Raw genomic sequence first — 18,661 nt, forward strand, 5'->3', positions numbered from 1 at the left:
AATTCATGAATTTAAATCGGTACCTATCCATTACAATAAACAATAAGCATGTCGAAACGATGAAAGACTAGTCTACCTGTGTGCATTAGCATCGAACAAAGTAAGTACGTGTTACTGCAATGGAGTATTTTAATAAATTTATCATCCGTTTTTTTATCGTATTTTATATATCGGGTTGATGATTGATGATGCACCTGATGGTTGAGCCTATATCGTGTAAATCTCATTCTTTCAATTCTACATTTGCAACAATACATGACACGATAGACTATGAGAGCGCAGCCGTCATACCCCTACAATTTGCCTTGGGGATAGCTCTCCGAGACATAAAATAACGATGGAATAAACCATATTTAAACCGTAGTTGTTCTCAAATCCGTCAAATACTTAATGGGCATTGAATCTCAATGTACAGTCTGCCAAACAAGCGTAGGAATTAAGAAGTGGCCACACTATAGTTTCGTCCCTTTCAAACCACTTTTTAATTTTTACTCTCTTTTTATCAGACTGTATGTAAAACGATTGTATCCCAACAAGAAAAACTGCAGTCTTACAGTATGTGTAATGTCAACTAAAAAACATAACATAACGGTCACGTTTAGATAGGTATCTATATTTGAGACAGAAGTTTAAAACGTGTAACGATCAAAGCGTAAAACTTAACAACCTGATCACATGATATCACAAAGTAATTTACTAAACTAAACTAAATCTAAAATTCTTCTAAGAAATCTTCAATAACGTCAACTATAGCTTTCGGGTCGTTCAAGTGAACGTGGTGCGTTCCCTCCACCTCCACGAGTCTCACATCTGCTCGTTCCTTCATCTTCTCAATAACGTCCAAGTAATAGTCTAACCTTTCCCATCTCTGTCCAGGCAAAGCTCTTATATTCAGCACTTTGCACCTCACTTTCGAAGCATACTCCAAGGCGGTTTCAATCGACATCATGGCCAAACCAGAAACCTTAAGCCTAGGATCCCTTTTAAAGAGATATCCTTCCTTTTTCATGTGCGCCGGAACAGGGCACATGCCTCTCTTCATAAGCGTTTCACTATTTTCTCTAGAAATCGATCCTTTGTACGCGTCCACCACTATATCGATCATTTCATCGTAACTGTAGCTGGGTACTTTATCGTCGGTAAGATTCTCATATTCCAAGAGTTTGTCTACACTCCATCCTGTAGTTTTGACCATGGATGATGGCTCTCTGACGGCAGGACTAGCGATGTCTATACAGATAATCTGTTCTGTTTCTTCAGGAAATGACGCCGCGTACATGAAACTTAAAGCACCTCCAAGAGAATGTCCCATTAGACTGACCTTTTTCCAACCAAAATGCTTCACTATCCGCCTTAAAAGGACCAATCCGTCCCAGAAAATGTAGTAAATCATACCAGTGGGGTAGTGTGAAGAGAGTCCATGGCCGGGTAAATCGATACAGAGGACTGAAGTGGTGACAGGTAACAGCGGTATGAGGTTGTCATAGGTTCCTGCGTTGTCCTGCCAGCCGTGTATAGCTATTATTGGTTGTTTGTCCCGTGGCCCCCACCAGCGGCCAGCTACGTGCCCCCATGGTACTGGGATATCGATTTCTTCGACCTTCACGCCTGGTGGAAGATCTGGAACAAGACAAAAGTGTATTTTAGCCTTTTGAAGTATTGACCATTGAATACGTAACTGACGTGCGCAGCTATACCCCACCCGAGATCTTCGTGCATTTTGTTCTGATAAGATTCACAAGGCGTGGCAAGCCCTCCATTTTAACATTGAACATTGTTACTATGTATATCCTTGAAGACCTTCGATCTGTGTGCCTGTCATGACAAATACGAAAGTCATGCCGAATTTATTACACAATACAAAGTACAAAGTCCACTAAATTATTTGCGGAATTGAAACCCAGCATTGATAACTGAATCCCCTAAGCCTGTCAAGAGTTTAAAGATAACGTTACCAAGTATTTGCTAAGGTTCATTGACTCATCGGTATTTTAGTTTTAAGTATCAATATTATCGGAATTCCCGTTAAAAGTGACGCAACGCTTGCTTGATTTCCGAAACTCGCTCGTGCTCATCTCATTCCAATAGTTCGCGTGTTGTGAATTGGCTTACGCTACGCACATATACTTGCACAGTTTAAGGTAGAATTCAGAAAACAACCGGCGCCTTAGTCATAAAAGTTTTAAAAGTTAATAAGCCGCTAATAATCGTTTGTCGCTTCGCGTTCAGACACTGGTATCACAGTATAATAAAGAGTACTATTTATCGTACAGTAAGGCCACTCCCGCTCCCCGCTGAAAGTGCCGCCCACCCCCTCTCGGTTACCTCACAGTTACCGCCTGTCAAAAACGCGAACAATCGACCTGTCATATCTCACTCATACAAGCATGGTACGCGTTCACGTACACGAGCTTAGAATGTGTGCTAGGAACGCGCCTCTTTCATATATTTAATCGCCAGTGTCAGACATGTGCTGGTCCTTCCTAGTATTTGCACTGATATAAGCGCGGGCGCTCGCCGTGCCCGATCAGTATCGACCAAGTAACAGACCCGAAAGCAGCGCGTGTTTTTCGCACAAAAAAATTGGAAAAGGGTATTTTGATGCCTTAAAGATGTCCATGTAGTGTGGAAAGGTAACAAGAAGCTCAAATTTAAAAACAGACGGCATTACATTCCACAAATAAGTCATATTTATAATTTATTCAGAGCCGGCATAGGTCAACTTACATTGGCCACTTACGCGTCAGTAGAGGGACAGTCATACTTCTGTCCCTTTTCATCTGGCGCGACTGCCCGCCGTCCTTGAAACGGCCAATCACAGCGCGCTTAACACATTCCCCGCCCGCTCCTCGCACCCCAAACACTGGTGACTCGTATCGCGAACCAAATATACAAGACTGCCACTCTATAGGAGGTTCTCTGTGATCAAAACTCATAAAATATAATACAATGTCTAATGTTTGATATGGGGCATCAATATAATCGAAAGACATTAACGACTTTTATCGGCTTAAGTATTAAATTTATTAAACGTTTATGAATAAGGGGAAAAAATCACAACTATAAAGTGTGTTATTTAGGTAGATTAAAATGCTCGAAAAAAGGCTTGACTCGGTCCCATTCGCCTGAGACAATGAAATTCTTTGCACCCATTAATTACAAGAGTGGCACTGAACCCTGAGTAGTTTCATGTGCTTTGCCTTGGGAATACAGGCCTCGTCACCGTCAGTTTATTTATGTATGTTAATAAATTAATAGTTATTTATATTAACAGCTCAGTTTAAACAATGAGCTATACGAAACACATGCTATTTGTTCTATAATTACACGGATTTTACAAGTAACTACATAGTACATACTACATACATTCTCTCAACTCAAAGGACCAGCTAAACAAATTTGGTTTTGTTTAAAATGTAGTTCAATATTTTAAGTTTAAGCATAAATATTTGACGTAGTCATTCGTCCTCCATTCTTTAGTGGGACCAGCTAACTTGTGAAATTTGGCCTTGCTCAAAACAAATATTTTTATAATAATATAGTATGTATTCATATCGACACGTTAATTTAATGTTGAGAAAAGTACCTAACATAAAAACTCAACAAAATAGATTAAATATGGTAACTGCTTTAGTTATTGGCCACTTTTTAACAAGAATATTTTATTTTTTACCTGTAGATTACAGGAAAACCTATTAGAAATCTACAGTCAAGCGTAAGTCGGACTTAAGAGAAAAAAACTCAAATTGAGATTTTCACTCACTGCCGCTGCAAGTACTTACTAAATGTTTTAAAAATTTTGTGAGCGCCATGGACAGGTAGAAAGAAATTCATTTCTGTTTAGAAATTGTTAGAAATTTTAATCATTTGCCAAAATGACTTAAGTTCCTACTAAAAAAGAGGCGCTTAAGACTGTTTAGAACTGCACTGACCATAATATTGCCCTAATAGGTCCAAAAAATGGTGTATATATACGAAAACAAAAAAATTGTGCCACCGACAACCAAAATCTGAAGTCTATTTGCTCTATTTCTTATAGTTTCCAAAATATACGCAAAATCTTTAAAGTACAAATCTAGTGTACGTTGCTATCACATGTCGTCAGGCGCTCATGACCTTTTTGTATGGAAATGTCGAAATCCGACTCGCACTTTACCGATTTTCATAGAAAGTTGTGTTTTATTAAAGTTTTGATGGAGGTTTCTTGTTTTTAACCACCAACGCAAAAATGACGGAGTGTTATAATAATAATAATAGGTTTGACGCTTGACATGTCTGTCTGGCATCATAGCTCCCGAACGAATCAATCGATTTTGATTTAGTTTTTAATGTTTAAGGTGAATTCGTCGAGATTTTTTTTTGTACCACGTAGGTGGCAAACATGCATACGGTCCGCCTGATGGAAAGCGGTCACTGTTACATATGGACGCCTGCCACATGTGCGTTGCCGAGTCGACTCATTAGAAACTTGTACAAACCTGTACTTAGAAGGGGCCTGGGTGCCGACGACTCAAAGGACCGAAGGAAGGAGGAGGAAGGAAGGAAGGAGGAAGGATCTATTGTCCTAATTACTTCCGTAGGTCCTCCAGTTGCGATACAGGCTGCCAACATTTTAATTACACTTTGTGCATTTTAATCTTTCGGGCCGCATGACCATGCCGTTGATAGTTCATAATTAATGGGAAAATACTTGAACAGGCATCCACGACTACTTTCCTAGGTTTAAAGATTGATCATGGCTTAAAATGGGACCAGCAAGTAGATAAACCGTGTGGTAGTCGGGGCAGTGCGTGCTTTGCCTTAGGTCGAGTTGCAAAGTCTGTGGCTCCAGAAGTAGCCCGGACATGCTATTTCGCCACTGTCCATTCATTAATACAGTACGTTGCGGAGGTCTGGTCTGGGGATGTTGTCCTGAATGGGAGAGGGTCTTTCGCTTTCAGAAACGAGCTGTCAGGATCGTTGCTCAGGTACCTGTAGACAGTAGACACTCCGGCCAAAGAACTCTTTAAAAAATAAGAATCCTTAAGCTAGGAACACACTACGCGGACGTCCGTCGTAAATCGACCGCGGACGGGGATCTGGACAATGAATATACACTTAACCGTGCAAACTATCGATCGACGGACGTGGACGTGGCCTTGAGCGCATGGACGTCTGTTCGAAATCTGGCTCGATTTTTTATTTAGTTCTTTGCGATTTGTTCGGGAAGGCCAATAACTATAGCAGACACCTTACTTATGTAGGTATAACTATAAAATTTAAAGAGTCATACATATATGTATTGCAAAAACGTTGAAATATACACGTGCAAATAAGTGATTATAAAATTATGTACAGTTGAGTACAGTCACGGACTTTATCCACCCACTTCTAGCTCATTTTACACTGGACACGTCATACCATGCTTAACTATGAGATGCGCGGGCCTGGGAGAGCGCGCCGCGCACCGGCCGCGTCACCGCGGCGGATCGGTTAATAGGTTAGGGACGTAAGGTACCGGCCACACCAGAGCGTCGCGTGTCTCGGGGCGCGCAACGGACGTCCGCGCCACGCCACCTGAGTGTAATTCAAAAAACGTCTCCTCAGTACATTTTGTATAGGAAGGACGTAAGACGCGCCCCAGGCGGCGTGGCGGCGGCGTGGCGCGCGCCGCGCCGCCTGGGGGCGCGTCTTACGTCTAAAATGAACACAACGGACGTGGCGTGGCGCGGGCGTGGCAAGGACGAGGCGCGGACGGGGCGCGGACGCAATCTAAATTACACACAAGAGGTGAAAACACGGCTCGATGCGTCATTATACAGGCTGATTTCGTTGCGGAAACGTCTTCCTCGTCCGATGATGAAGATGCGTTTGCCTTGCTGCAAATTCTCAATATGAAGAGGCACAGGAGATATTGGGCTCACCCTATGCGAAAATTATCCGAACATTACAGATATTTCGAAACCATGGAAAAGTTGCATGAATATCCGGATCTTTTTCGTACAGTTTATAAAATGTCAAATAAAAATGCAAATAATAAACCTTTGAATTCAGATTTCTTATCCCTCATGCCTGTTTGCCCCACCCAACCATACCCAGGCTGGCCCCGACTCCAAAAATAATTGATTTGTTTATAATTTGGATGTTTAGATTATTGCAATACGATAAGAAATCTGAATTCAAAGGTTTATTATTTTTTGCGTTTTAGTTTCTCCGTGTTTTGTAACGCGCTTATTTTTGAAGGCGGTTTTATATTAAAGAAAAATTTATTTATTTATTGATTTTAGTGGTTCCTATTGATATTATATACGTACAGTAGTGAAAGAATTATCCTTTAACTCCTAACCATTGAGGAGTTGACCTTCCATCATCAGCTCAGCGACATTAAAATTTTTACCATCAATCGTAAATATTGGTGTACCTATTAAAAATACACTAAAAACATTACATGTGCCTATAACATTTGAAGAGTTCCCTCGATTTCTCCAAGATCCCATCATCAGACCCCGACTTGGTGCCAATAGGACCATCTCGGGGTTATACCCGTTCGATTAAAAAAAATAATTTGAAAATCGGTCCACGATTCTCGGAGATATCGAGTAACATACATACAAAAAAAACCGGCCAAGAGCGTGTCGGTCCACGCTCAGTGTAGGGTTCCGTAGTTTTCCGTATTTTTCTCAAAACAATTTTCCTAGAAAGTCTTTATAAAGTTCTACTTTTTTGATCTTTTTTCATATTTTTTTAAACATAAGGTTCAAAATATAGAGGGGGGACGCACTTTTTTTCCTTTAGGAGCGATTATTTCCGAAAATATTAATATGATTAAAAAACGATCTTAGTAAAAGTAAACCCTTATTCATTTTTAAATACCTATCCAACAATATATCATACGTTGGGGTTGGAATGAAAAAAAAAATCAGCCCCCACTTTACATGTAGGGGGTACCCTAATAAAACATTTTTTTCCATTTTTTATTTTTGCACTTTGTTGGCGTGATTGATACATTGGTACCAAATTTCAGCTTTCTAGTGCTTACGGTTACTGAGATTATCCGCGGACGGACGGACAGACAGACAGACAGGGGGAAACTATAAGGATTCCTAGTTGACTACGGAACCCTAAAAAACATTCAGTCGAATTGAGAACCTCCTACTTTTTTTGAAGTCGGTTAAAAAAACAACCTTTATTGCCGGCCGGCAAACGGCTAACCGATTGAAACAGAAACATAAATGAAAAGAGAGGGCGAACGGCGACACCTGCGTGTCGGCGATTTCAAAGGTTAGCGCACGTGCACCCGATCTCGCTACCTACGCCCAGGTGCGGGCGCGGCTTTCGACCTTCGCGCCGTGCAATAGAATTTAATGTCGGCTGCTCGTGTGCGGTCTGTTTGTTTTATACAGTGGCGGCATTTTCAACATCAAAGGGTGAGCCTATTTTGTGCAAAATTCTGTTATAGAATCGTCCCACGATAAGTTTGCAACGATTTTCACAGCCTCGCCAGTGCAGATGTTATTTTAAACGTCAAATTTTGATGAAATTATGACGTTTACTTAACCCTCGCAGAGGCGGGGCTATTAAAATCTATGCAGACTTATCGTGGGACGATTCTATCAATAACTTCTCACGTCACTAGATTATCGACTTTGAATGTCGAGTATATTTATAGTATCATCACTTTATTTCAGTGTACGAATTTCGTATGTGTTAAAAATCATTGTTCTACTCGTAGCTTCATAAACCAGGGAGGAAATAATGGAGAGCGTTTATATGTCTTGTTTTGCCTTAATTCAATATCATCACATATTTTTGTTGCTGATAAAATAATACATCCTATATATCAAGGCCTTGTAGCTCGGCGAAAGAATCGTGATCGCGGAGTGCGCCGGCACTGATTATAATTATTTTGTCCAGTTATTATAATAACCTATACAAAAAGTACCGATAGAATAGGTATTCTAATCTATATCTGCATAGAACTATTTAAAACAAACCACAAAAGTTCATAGTTGATCGTTATTGGTACAGTCAGCAACTCAGCTGTGAATACAGATAAAGTGCCAAATATATGTATACACACACCTTAATGTACCAAGTACCAACACTTGTACAGGAAATAAAATACTCTATACATATTTTTGGCACTTTGTCTTGCCAGCTGTGTTGTTGACTGTACACGATCTAAAAAGGAGCCGAACGGTTATTATAATTACGCCACAGAATATATAATAGTACAAGTACAGAAGGCCCACTGCTTTGATGTTCCCGAAATGCCGCCTTTTTAAATACCTACAAAATTCTTACAAAGAAACGAGCCGCACGTGCGCGGCGTCCGGTGATAGGGTTGCCTATGGATCCATACGAATTAATACTCACATAAAATGTTATACTATTATATTCAAATCTTGGGGACTTTCTAGGTATATATACTGTATTTATATATTTTGGTTCAAGTTCCAACATCACAAGCCTTATTTAACTTTTCCGTGGGACTTAATCAATAGTAGGTCTGTGTAAGAATGTCTTATGGTATTTATTTTATTCAATATGTCTATTTAAGTAGTATTATTAGTCATTCCACACGCGGACATCGCTTAAAAAAACCTCGCAACGTAAAGTAACAATAGAAAGTGTGAACGTGCATTCCGTGAGAACGCGCGCCACCCCTGAGTAGGCCGCGAACTCGCGGCCGCCAGGATGTACTTGTAGCGCGGCGATAGAATCGCGGAGTGAGCCGCCCCTGATTACGCGGTGACTTGCGTAGTCGGCGGCCGCGCGATACATAGTGCTGTCTCTGTTCAGGCCCCGTAGCCGAATGCCATTTCTCCGACGCGAAACGAAAACGAAACGCAGTCTGGCTCTGTCGCGCCAATACGCAAGAGCGATAGAGATAGATATCTACCGTTTCGTTTCGTGAGCGTTTGTGCCATTCGGCTACGCACCCTGTTCTCACTACCACGAATTTGAAGAACAATATTGCTGCCTCTCTCAATCTTTAGGCGTCATTCATATATTACGTCATACTAAATGTGACAATCCATGTTAAAGGATTAAAAAAGCGTGACATTGGGGGGTCCAAATAGTAGTCCATAAACCACGTCTTTGACCAACGTGAGTGATATCTCTGTCACTCTTTACGTCTTTACTAACAGAAATTTAAATAACAATAGTGCTATCTCTGTCACTCTTTACTAACAGAAATTTAAATAACAAAAATGCTATCTCTGTCACTCTTTACTACCAGGAACTTAAATTATTATAGTGCTATCTCTATTCTCTGTCACTCTTTACTACCAGGAACTTAAATTGTTATAGTGCTATCTCTGTCACTCTTTACTACCAGGACCTTAAATTATTATAGTGCTATCTCTGTCACTCTTTACTGTGTGCGGGAAGTGCACATACCACGAGTTTGACTAACATGAGTGCTATCTCTATCACTCTTTACTACCAGGAACTTTAATTATGATAGTGCTATCTCTGTCACTCTTTACTACCAGGAACATAAATTTTATTATTACAGTGCTATCTCTGTCACTTTTTACTACCAGGAACTTAAATGATTATAGTGCTATCTCTGTCACTCTTTACTGTGTGCGGGAAGTGCACATACCACGAGTTTGACTAACATGAGTGCTATCTCTGTCACTCTTTACTACCAGGAACTTAAATGATTATAGTGCTATCTCTGTCACTCTTTACTTCTAGGAACTTAAATATTTTTTTCGGTTTCGGTTTTGGTCTTAGTTTCGGTGTCGGTTTTGGTGTAGGTTTCGGTGTCGGTTTCGGTTTCGATTTCGGTTTTAGTTTCCATTCCCGTTTCGGTTTCCGTTTTCGTTTTCAGTTTTGTTTTTGTTTAAACTAACAGAACTAAAACTAAAACAAAAAACCAAAACCAAACCAGAAACGGGAAACCGAACACGGGAAACCGGATATCGGATACCGTATATCGGATACTGGTTACCGGTTACTGTCTACCGTTTACCGGATACCGGTTACCGTCTACCGGTTACCGGTCACCGTTTACCGGATACCGGTTAACGGTCATTGGTTACTGGTTACCGGTTACCGGTCACCGAATACCGGAGACCTGTCACCGGTTACCGGATACCGGTTACCGGATACCGGATACCGGTTACTGGTTACCGGTTACCGGGTACCAGAAACCAGGTTTTGATTTCTAGTTTCTCATGTTACAACGTGTATAGATTAGTCGATACCAAGTCGGACACTTCCGATTAGGCGATTTCGGCTCGCATTGTTACGCAGCATTCGAGTGTTGAGTTTCTCACACATGAGGCCCCCTAATAAAATTTGTACCACTCATATTATTGATTTGACTCTCGCAACACAAACACCTCATGCCCACACAAATACACACAAAATAAAATCATTCACAAACTTCAAATCATTCAAAAACTCAACAGTCACACGCGCTCCTCGCGGTCCTCTAAGAACTCCCTTGCGAGAGTCGACACTTCAAAATGAAGCGACATCGCATCGGCTCATCGTCCACAAATCCGAAAAGATCCACCGATAAATTTGTACCGGAAAGACCTCACCGCGACAATGTCACATTACCCAAATTACTTCAAAAATCCTCTGAAAGTGAAACAGTTCATTAGGTTTACCATAAGAGTGAGTGAGACAGACACGCACTGTGCTTCAAATTTGCCTCGCCAAAATACGTTACACACGACTCGAAAGAATACAGTCTTAAGCGCCGCCGCAAGCTTTCATACATATTACGTTGTTGTGATCCAAGCATCTTGTCAAGCTCGATAGGTACTATTATTGAGCTAACGACTTGACCAGTTTAACGTGACCTATCGAACTAATTGATTTGTATGACTTTTGTCACTTTTAATAAGGGAGCTCTCTTATACTGGACGGTGAAATATTTGTTATCGAAGCGTTTTGAAAACGCGGCGCCCTTGATATATTGATGTCCTAATTTGATAAAATGAGCTTTATACGACAGAAAAAGAAAAGTGGTCCATCAAGCTATTTTTCCTGGTCTAGAATATAAAGTCCGTGACCGTAGCACTCAATATACATACAGTCTTCTTTATTTAAATTAGATTTTACAAACTTTAAGGTGACAAAAAAAATTATAATCATTGTTTTATCATAAATCGTGTTCTTGGCGTGGACGACCCCAAAAAACCATAAAACCGCTTTTATCTGCCTACTACTAAGCCTGTTAAATTTGAATATGAGTAGGTTATCTCAGTCCAAAGTGCAAATTTAGAGTTCGAAGTTTTTCCAAATTACTATCTGTCTGATAACAGGGGCGCGATTGATAAAGAATGGATTACGGGAATAAATCAATAAAATATTTTTCTATAATCTATAATTAAATCTATTAATTCTATAATCTTGCGAATTTATTTAAAGTAGGTAATTGAAGATTGCTTTGTAGATACAGGTGGAGTGGCCTACAGGCTTACTGGGTTTGTGGCGTTAGCATTGATTGTGCATTGATGTTGAAATATAATTATACGTATAATAATAGAATATTATTTATTAGAATGTTGAGATGAATGTGCGTAGTGACTAGAATGGATCGTATTGGTTTGGATTTAGGTAAGAGTACCTACAAAGTTTTGTGTCCGACCACGATAAATTATAAAGCCTATTGATTTTTATCTCAAACTAAAATGCAAAAAATATTTCAAGATTGTCTTCATCGATTGATCAGTCTGATATCAGTAGTGTAGTTGATAAAAAAGGGTTTTAATGATTCGCAAAATTCATTTCGACCTTGCCGTAAATTATGATGTAAATATCTACATCTATATCACAATTATTGATATTGCAGAAAATTACATTAATTATTAAATTTTACTGTAAAGTATGTAAGCTGGGCATTTTCACGAGTACAATAAAAAAAAATTTAAGGTAGGTAAATTTTTCAATTTTCCTACTCAGAATCACGAGTCCTTTCGATGTAGGATAAAAAATGAGAGAGACAAAAAAAAAATGTTCCTATAATGTGCATACTTTCCACTTTGTAACCGCTGTCTTTGAAAAGTCTTTGAAAAATAGTAACGAAGTAGAAAAATTAAATGTAAGGCGCTTTTTTCCGCCTAATAGAATCGAAAGGCACGAGCCCATTCTGAATACTGAGTAGGAAGAACATTAAATTTACCTATTTTGGGAAAATAGTTTTTGAATCTTTTTTCACGAAAATGCCCACCTATATGTACCTCTTGACTCCTGGGAGGAGATGGCGTTGCGTAGAACTGAATGGCGTGCAACTGTGCATAAAAAAGTTGAACAATACGAGCGGCAACGTTTAGAAGACCTGGATGCCAAACGCCATCTCCGTAAGACGCGACCGAAGCCCTCGTATAGCTATACCTACAACCCCCCGCCCCCGCCGGCCAGCTTCATTGCGCAACCTGTGATCGCACTTTCAAAACCAAGTTTGGCTTCGCAAGCCACATCAGAGCGTTCCATGCTTCGGATCAATAACCGTTGGAGGAGTCGCCGTCGCCGGACAATGCGGTTTTAGCGGGCTTTGGAGAGAGCTACGCTCGTAGATTCTCTACGCGATCGAATTAGAAATTAGATCAGCAGATGTTACTAAAGTCACCCATATAGACTACCAGATTAGCAAGCTAAAGTGGCAATGGGCAGAATAAGAAATCACTAGATTTATCAAGCTCAAAGAGTCGCAAATGTTAATTTCAGGGTCTTAAAATCTGGTTAAACGATAAACAGTTTTAATAGGCTACTTGACTCCTAGTCAAATCAGCTTCTTTTTAAGAACTGTCAAAACGATTTCAACGTTCTGCTAATATGGAATTAATATGAAATCGAATTGAGTGACGTCACGGTCAACTCAGTAACTTTATATATTTCTAGCTGACATATTAAATAGAAATTGGGTTTAAAAATAACTTCTATCCATGTTTTTCTTATACTTATTTGATGCTTTATTTCGTGCATGGTATAAAATAGGTTATTTATAAATATTTTATTTTAAGTAGCCGAATGGCACAATCGTCGAAAGCTCACGAAACGAAGCGCTAGTAGATATCTATCTATGGCGCGACAAGCCGCCGATACGCCGCTGGCTCTGTCGCGCCAATACGCAAGCGCGATAGAGATAGATATCTTTTTAACAGCCCAGGCCCCGTAGCCGAATGGCGTTTCTACGACGCGAAACGAAAACGAAACGCCGCGAATGGTAGTGGCTCTGTTGCGTCAATACGCAAGAGCGATAGAGATAGATATCTGCGAGCGTTTCGTAAGCGTTTGTGTATTCGGCTACGCACGCTGTTTTGTTATGTATCACGGCTAGTCTTAATGTACTATGGCGGATTATACAATTCGACTGCGACCTCCTGCGACGCATACACTCCCTTATTACCAGTTGCACCGTCAGTCACGGATCCAGCTTCATGCCCAGTGGGGGGGGTCACGTGGTAAAGGCCCAGCCCCCCCCCCGGGGGGGGGGGGGTCACGTGGTTATTTGTATAGACAGATGTGATCAACGTTAACGGACACGCCCCTTTGAGACGTACAAAATTGTAAATATACCTATTATTGGCATGATGACTTATTATATTACTGTTTGTAAACTCAACCATTCATGTATGTATACATATGTGTATGTATTATGTTTCGATTGGCTTGGAAGGCATTTTCTTCCACTGGACCACACCTCGGACACTGGCGGTCAAATATATGAAAGAGGCGCGTTCCTAGCACACCTAAGCTCGTGTAGGTGAACGCCTACCATGCTTGTATGAGTGAAATATGACAGGTCGACTGTTCCCGTTTTTGACAGGCGGTAACTGTAAGGTAATCGAGAGGGGGTAACTTTCGGGAGCGGGAGTGGTGGGTCTAACAGGCATTTGGGCGAGCTCACTCTATCGTAGGACGTCTTTGGGCTAGTCTGTGGTCAAGAGTTAGCCCATTTATAATAAAAAAAAAAAAAGTACTCTTTATTATACTGTGACTGGACTGACATCCTATTACATAATAAATAAACTATGTAAGTACAGCGGAGCAAATCTCGACTGGGGGACAATTGTAACTAATTCATTATTTCCATTATTTTACACTATGATGTTGAGTTCTACATGTATCCAATGAACACGCTTACCATATGTAACCGGTGGACACTCTATTTAATAATGCAAACATTGTAAAACATGGAAAAAATGGACCAGTTATAAATTGGCCCCCTAGTCGAGATTTGCCCGCTGTACCTTATACAGTTTACCAGTTTTTACATGTTTCAAAAACCTGTTACACCTAATTATAATAAAACTGCTCTAAAATGATGAACATGATGTGAACTAATGACCCGTGCTGTTACAAGTTTTGTATAATAAAATCTATTTTACGCAAACAGTGCTACCAAACATTATGATACTTACTTTATTAACATAAATACAATAGGGTTCAAATTAAAAATACGAAAGTACATAAAATTTTCCACAATTTATTGAATACCATAAGTAGCAGCAAATTTTGTACAATTACAACTTTCAAAATCGTTTACATAGTATATTGTAGGAAAATCTCAAATTCCAAAATAGTACATTACGATACTAGTGCGGAAAAATGAAGTTCGAAACGAGTGGCGATAAATTAAAACACGACCGTGTGAATACGATACACGTGCGAAAAGGGAATTCGTAACTCGTGTCGGTTTAAAACACTCCCTTCGGTCGTGTTTTAATTTATCGCCACTCGTTTCTAACTTCCTCTTTTTCGCACTTGTATCGAAATGTACTATTGTGGCTAAACAAAGTTACTACTATTGTATTAAATAAATTCTCAAATATGGTGTACTGCAAAATTGAACCCAACATGTGTGCCTTGTAGTCCTTCAGTACACCAGCAGGCGTATCATGCTGCCAATTTTATCACTTATCCACGTGGATAAAGCATCCGTCACGCTTTAGCAATTATGTCAGTGTGAGAGTGACAGATGTCTTATCCACGTGGATAAGTGATAAAATTGGCAGCATAACGCCTGCTGCCGGCGTATTATGCTTCCAATTTTATCACTTATCCACGTGGAGAGTGACAGGTGTCTTATTTGTCACTCTCACACTTAGGTACATACTTGCCAAAGCGTGACGGATGCTTTATCCACGCGGCATCATAACACCCAGCACGGGAATCATGGTCGCGCGATAGACGATAAAATATCAGGCCGTCCCTATCGCACTTATAAATAGTGCGACAGGGACGGCCTGCTATTTTATCGTCTATCGCGCGACCATGCTTCCCGTGCTGGCTGCATGACATAAGATGTTTTTTGTTTATAATCACTAAATCCTTAAACAAATGAACTGAATTCCAACTATGAGGATTAATAAATAGAACAGACATAAATATATGTAGACTAGCTGCAGCTTAGCTCGCGTTAAATTCAGAAATTGCGGAATGCTCTACAGTCTACACAAACTTCCACCCCCATTTTAGAGAAGCGGGAGGTTAGATAGAGACAAAAAGTAGCCTATGTCACCCTCCATCCCTTCAACTATCTTCACTTAAAAAATCATGTCATTTCGATGCTCCGTTTTTCCGTGAAAGACGGACAAACAAACAGACACACACACTTTCCCATTTATAATATTAATATGGATTAAGGCAAAACACCACGAAATCTAGGTTTTTTAATAAATTTCTTCACTCTAATTCTTTACTTGCATGGAGAGGTTTTACTTTAATATAATTTACTTATAAAACATTACAGCATGAAATTCCGGTTTCTAAACTAACATTTGCACCACCACTACCTGTTTAAATAAATATTGAATACAAAACAATTTTTTGTTTCGTTCCGTGGCCTTCAATGTTATGTTTATAAGCTTAAGCCAGTTATGAAAACAATAAAGACTGGTTTGACTACAGCTCTAGCCTAGCCGATAGTGATCCTGCATGTGATGTTGATGGTCTCGGGTTCAAATACCAGTAAGGCCATTTATTTGCATGACAAAACAATTGTTCCTGAGCCATGAATGATTATGGTATATCTTATGTATTTTTTAATCATACATATCATCACTACTTTTAAAAAATCTAGTATCTCATGCTGTTCCTCAAAATTAAAACGCAGTAAGTCTATATGCATTCCATACATACTTACTACAATTTTCTTTTCATTGACAGACGAAGATACAAGTTTTTTTAAAAGTAGTGACGATATTATATTATTGTATGAGTATTGATAAGTCTTTTTGGGATTATCATAAGTCAATTGACCTATAATATTTATTTTTTTATAAAGGAAGTATTTAATTATTAACATAATGTAAGTTAGAAACTTAGTCATAAATAAGTATCTTGAATGTTGCTGCAAGTGTGAGGTTCTAATAAACATATATTTATTGAGTGGTAGTAGTCACTATCAAAGATATGACTACTTCTGTATAAGAGTAACAGATAGATTTATAATTATACGTTAAGGAAGCAGAAACATGATAATTTTAATAAATATTTACCTTCTTCGATTTTGTGCCCGTTACTTTTTCCTTCAGCCATTTAAAGCACTTTATATACACAAATTCAATATAAACACAGTTTCACCATAGGTCAAAGTTCAGTTTTATGGAAAAAGTAAAATTTTAATCCATTTCCTTGTCAGCGAAGGTGACCGCAGCCCGCGCGAAAGGTTACGGAACTAACCCCGTGCGACGGATGAGTAATTACTAAGTAATAGCGGTGTGCGCGTCACACGGCGGCCGAGTAGTAATACGACGATAATATGGCAAATTTATTGATTTCCAATCCCATTATCACGCTTCGGGCAAGTGACTGCATGACAGACAAACGGGCGCCTAATGTCACTGTCATGACTGTCAAAATGAAAGATTGTTTAAGACACCATTTTAACTGCACTAATAAAATTGAATCCGTGCTAACATATTACCGGCCTGGGAACTTCGCATGGTCCGGCCGTGTGTTAGCACTATTACAGGGTGCGCCCACGGGCGACTTTTTTGTCGCGACCATGGGCTAGTATGAAAGTGCGCTCACGAAGCGACGCAACTTTTCATACAAATACGTAAGTCGCCTAGCAACTTTGTCGCCCGTGTGCGCGCACCCTTACAAACAATAGAAAAAGGCGCGAAAGTATTTTATATGGAAGGCTTTCTTGCACCTTTACCGCCTAGGTTTCTTTTATTTGCCGCTTTTTAGCATTGACACTCGAGGGCAAAATTAGAAAGTTCAAGAGACATATTTTATTGCTTGCTCGCAGCTCGAATATAGATTATTAGCACGAGCGGTTAAACATGAACTGTTGTAAAGCAATATAAAATGAACATTATTTGTAATGACATCATCCTCCTTGCGTTATCCAGGCATTTGCCTTGGCTCATGGGAGCCTGGGGTCTATGGGGCGTATACATATTACACGGCACAGTTATTTATATACTTATAAGATGTAATGTTTTGAAAAGAAGTGGCCCGCCGAGTTTCTTGCCGGTCCCATAGTGGATACCCTCCTCCAACTGAGGGGGGACTGAAATCTTCTCTAGGCTGAGGCGTAGGGTTAGAGCCGGCGTAGCTTTATCCGACGTTCATATGCGCATTGTAATACGCCTACTTGGAAAAATAGATATTTCATTTAATTTCACAAAATTATAAACGGTTGGATCAGACAAACTGCACACAAATAAAACAAACAGTATATAGAAATCTGTTTATTTCTAGTTGACGCTTATTTATTACCTTTCCTTATACTTACATTTAGAAATAAGACATTAATTAGGTACATACCTAAATTACAAACTTTTGAATGAAAATGACGAAACTACATATTTTGAAATCTAATTCGTACGTGGGGCATTATTGAAAGGCTAAAACGAATACTTTTTATACATCCAAGAAAATTGGTGTGTGTGTGGATTGAGTGAGCACCTTCCGAAAATAAAAAAAAATATGCTGATCATTTAGTAAAAGTTCTAAAACAATTGTAAAACGAATCTCTGAATTTGTAAAAAGATAAATCAAAAGATACAGCCATTAACATGTGCTCACTCAGTTCTCACAAACTGCCAACGAAAACAGTGAATATATTCATTTAACATATAATATTTATATACTAACATTTAGTAAAAAATAGGCCAACCTACCTCTATAAATATTAGATCACCTAGTGACGTATTAAATTTTTTACAAATAGTTTCTTATGCTCACTCAATCCTCACACTTTTGAAAAGCCGAATTTTGATGAAAAACATAAGATTTAGACCGCTATTATATGTGTATAGTTTAGTAAAAGTGAAATGGGAATTTGTAAAATACAAAACGAACCACTAACGTGTCAGGTTTTTTTATAATAAATTTTTATAAGTGCTCACTCAGTCCACACGTTTTGAGAAAGTTAAAAATGTAAATATCTTACGATTTGTAGCACCTAAGACACTCGAAAGTACTTCAACATTTAGTAAAAATTTTTACTAAATATCCACCATCTAATATTTTATATTCGTTGTCTGGTTTTAAAGATATTCAGACATAACTTTTCTCATACAAATGTATCAAGTAGGGTGACTACACTATGTCGGCTCCTGATTTTCCCCACCTTCCCATTGTCATATTGAGATTGGGGAGTTTCGTTCGTTCAATTTTGATAATATTAAACTAATACCATATTAATTATCCATCTGCAAACTGTTTTTAGGTTATGTTCTTGGCCTAGTGATGA

General features: G+C 39.2%; 1 protein-coding gene across 1 annotated transcript; it reads right to left on the reverse strand.

Moving 5' to 3' along the window:
• Positions 1–543: 543 nt before the first annotated feature.
• On the reverse strand, positions 544–16,767 carry LOC125230063 (probable serine hydrolase). The gene is made up of 2 exons (XM_048135059.1): positions 16,452–16,767; positions 544–1,620 (listed from the first exon to the last, which is right to left on the reverse strand). The coding sequence occupies exons 1-2, from the start codon at positions 16,489–16,491 to the stop codon at positions 713–715; spliced, it is 948 nt and encodes a 315-aa protein (XP_047991016.1). The 5' UTR covers positions 16,492–16,767; the 3' UTR covers positions 544–712.
• Between the last annotated feature and the right edge of the window lie 1,894 nt (positions 16,768–18,661).

Source organism: Leguminivora glycinivorella, chromosome 10 (assembly GCF_023078275.1).
Source record: "Leguminivora glycinivorella isolate SPB_JAAS2020 chromosome 10, LegGlyc_1.1, whole genome shotgun sequence".
NCBI classification, from domain to species: Eukaryota; Metazoa; Arthropoda; class Insecta; order Lepidoptera; family Tortricidae; genus Leguminivora; species Leguminivora glycinivorella.

What these genes read in the sequence shown, in the direction of transcription:
- LOC125230063 (XM_048135059.1), bottom strand. Translation starts at nt 16,491, where the DNA reads ATGGCTGAAGGAAAAAGTAACGGGCACAAAATCGAAGAAG. An exon ending in CGGGCACAAAATCGAAGAAG is followed by an intron (nt 1,621 to 16,451) that starts GTAAATATTTAT and finishes GTCTTGTTCCAG; the next exon opens with ATCTTCCACCAGGCGTGAAG.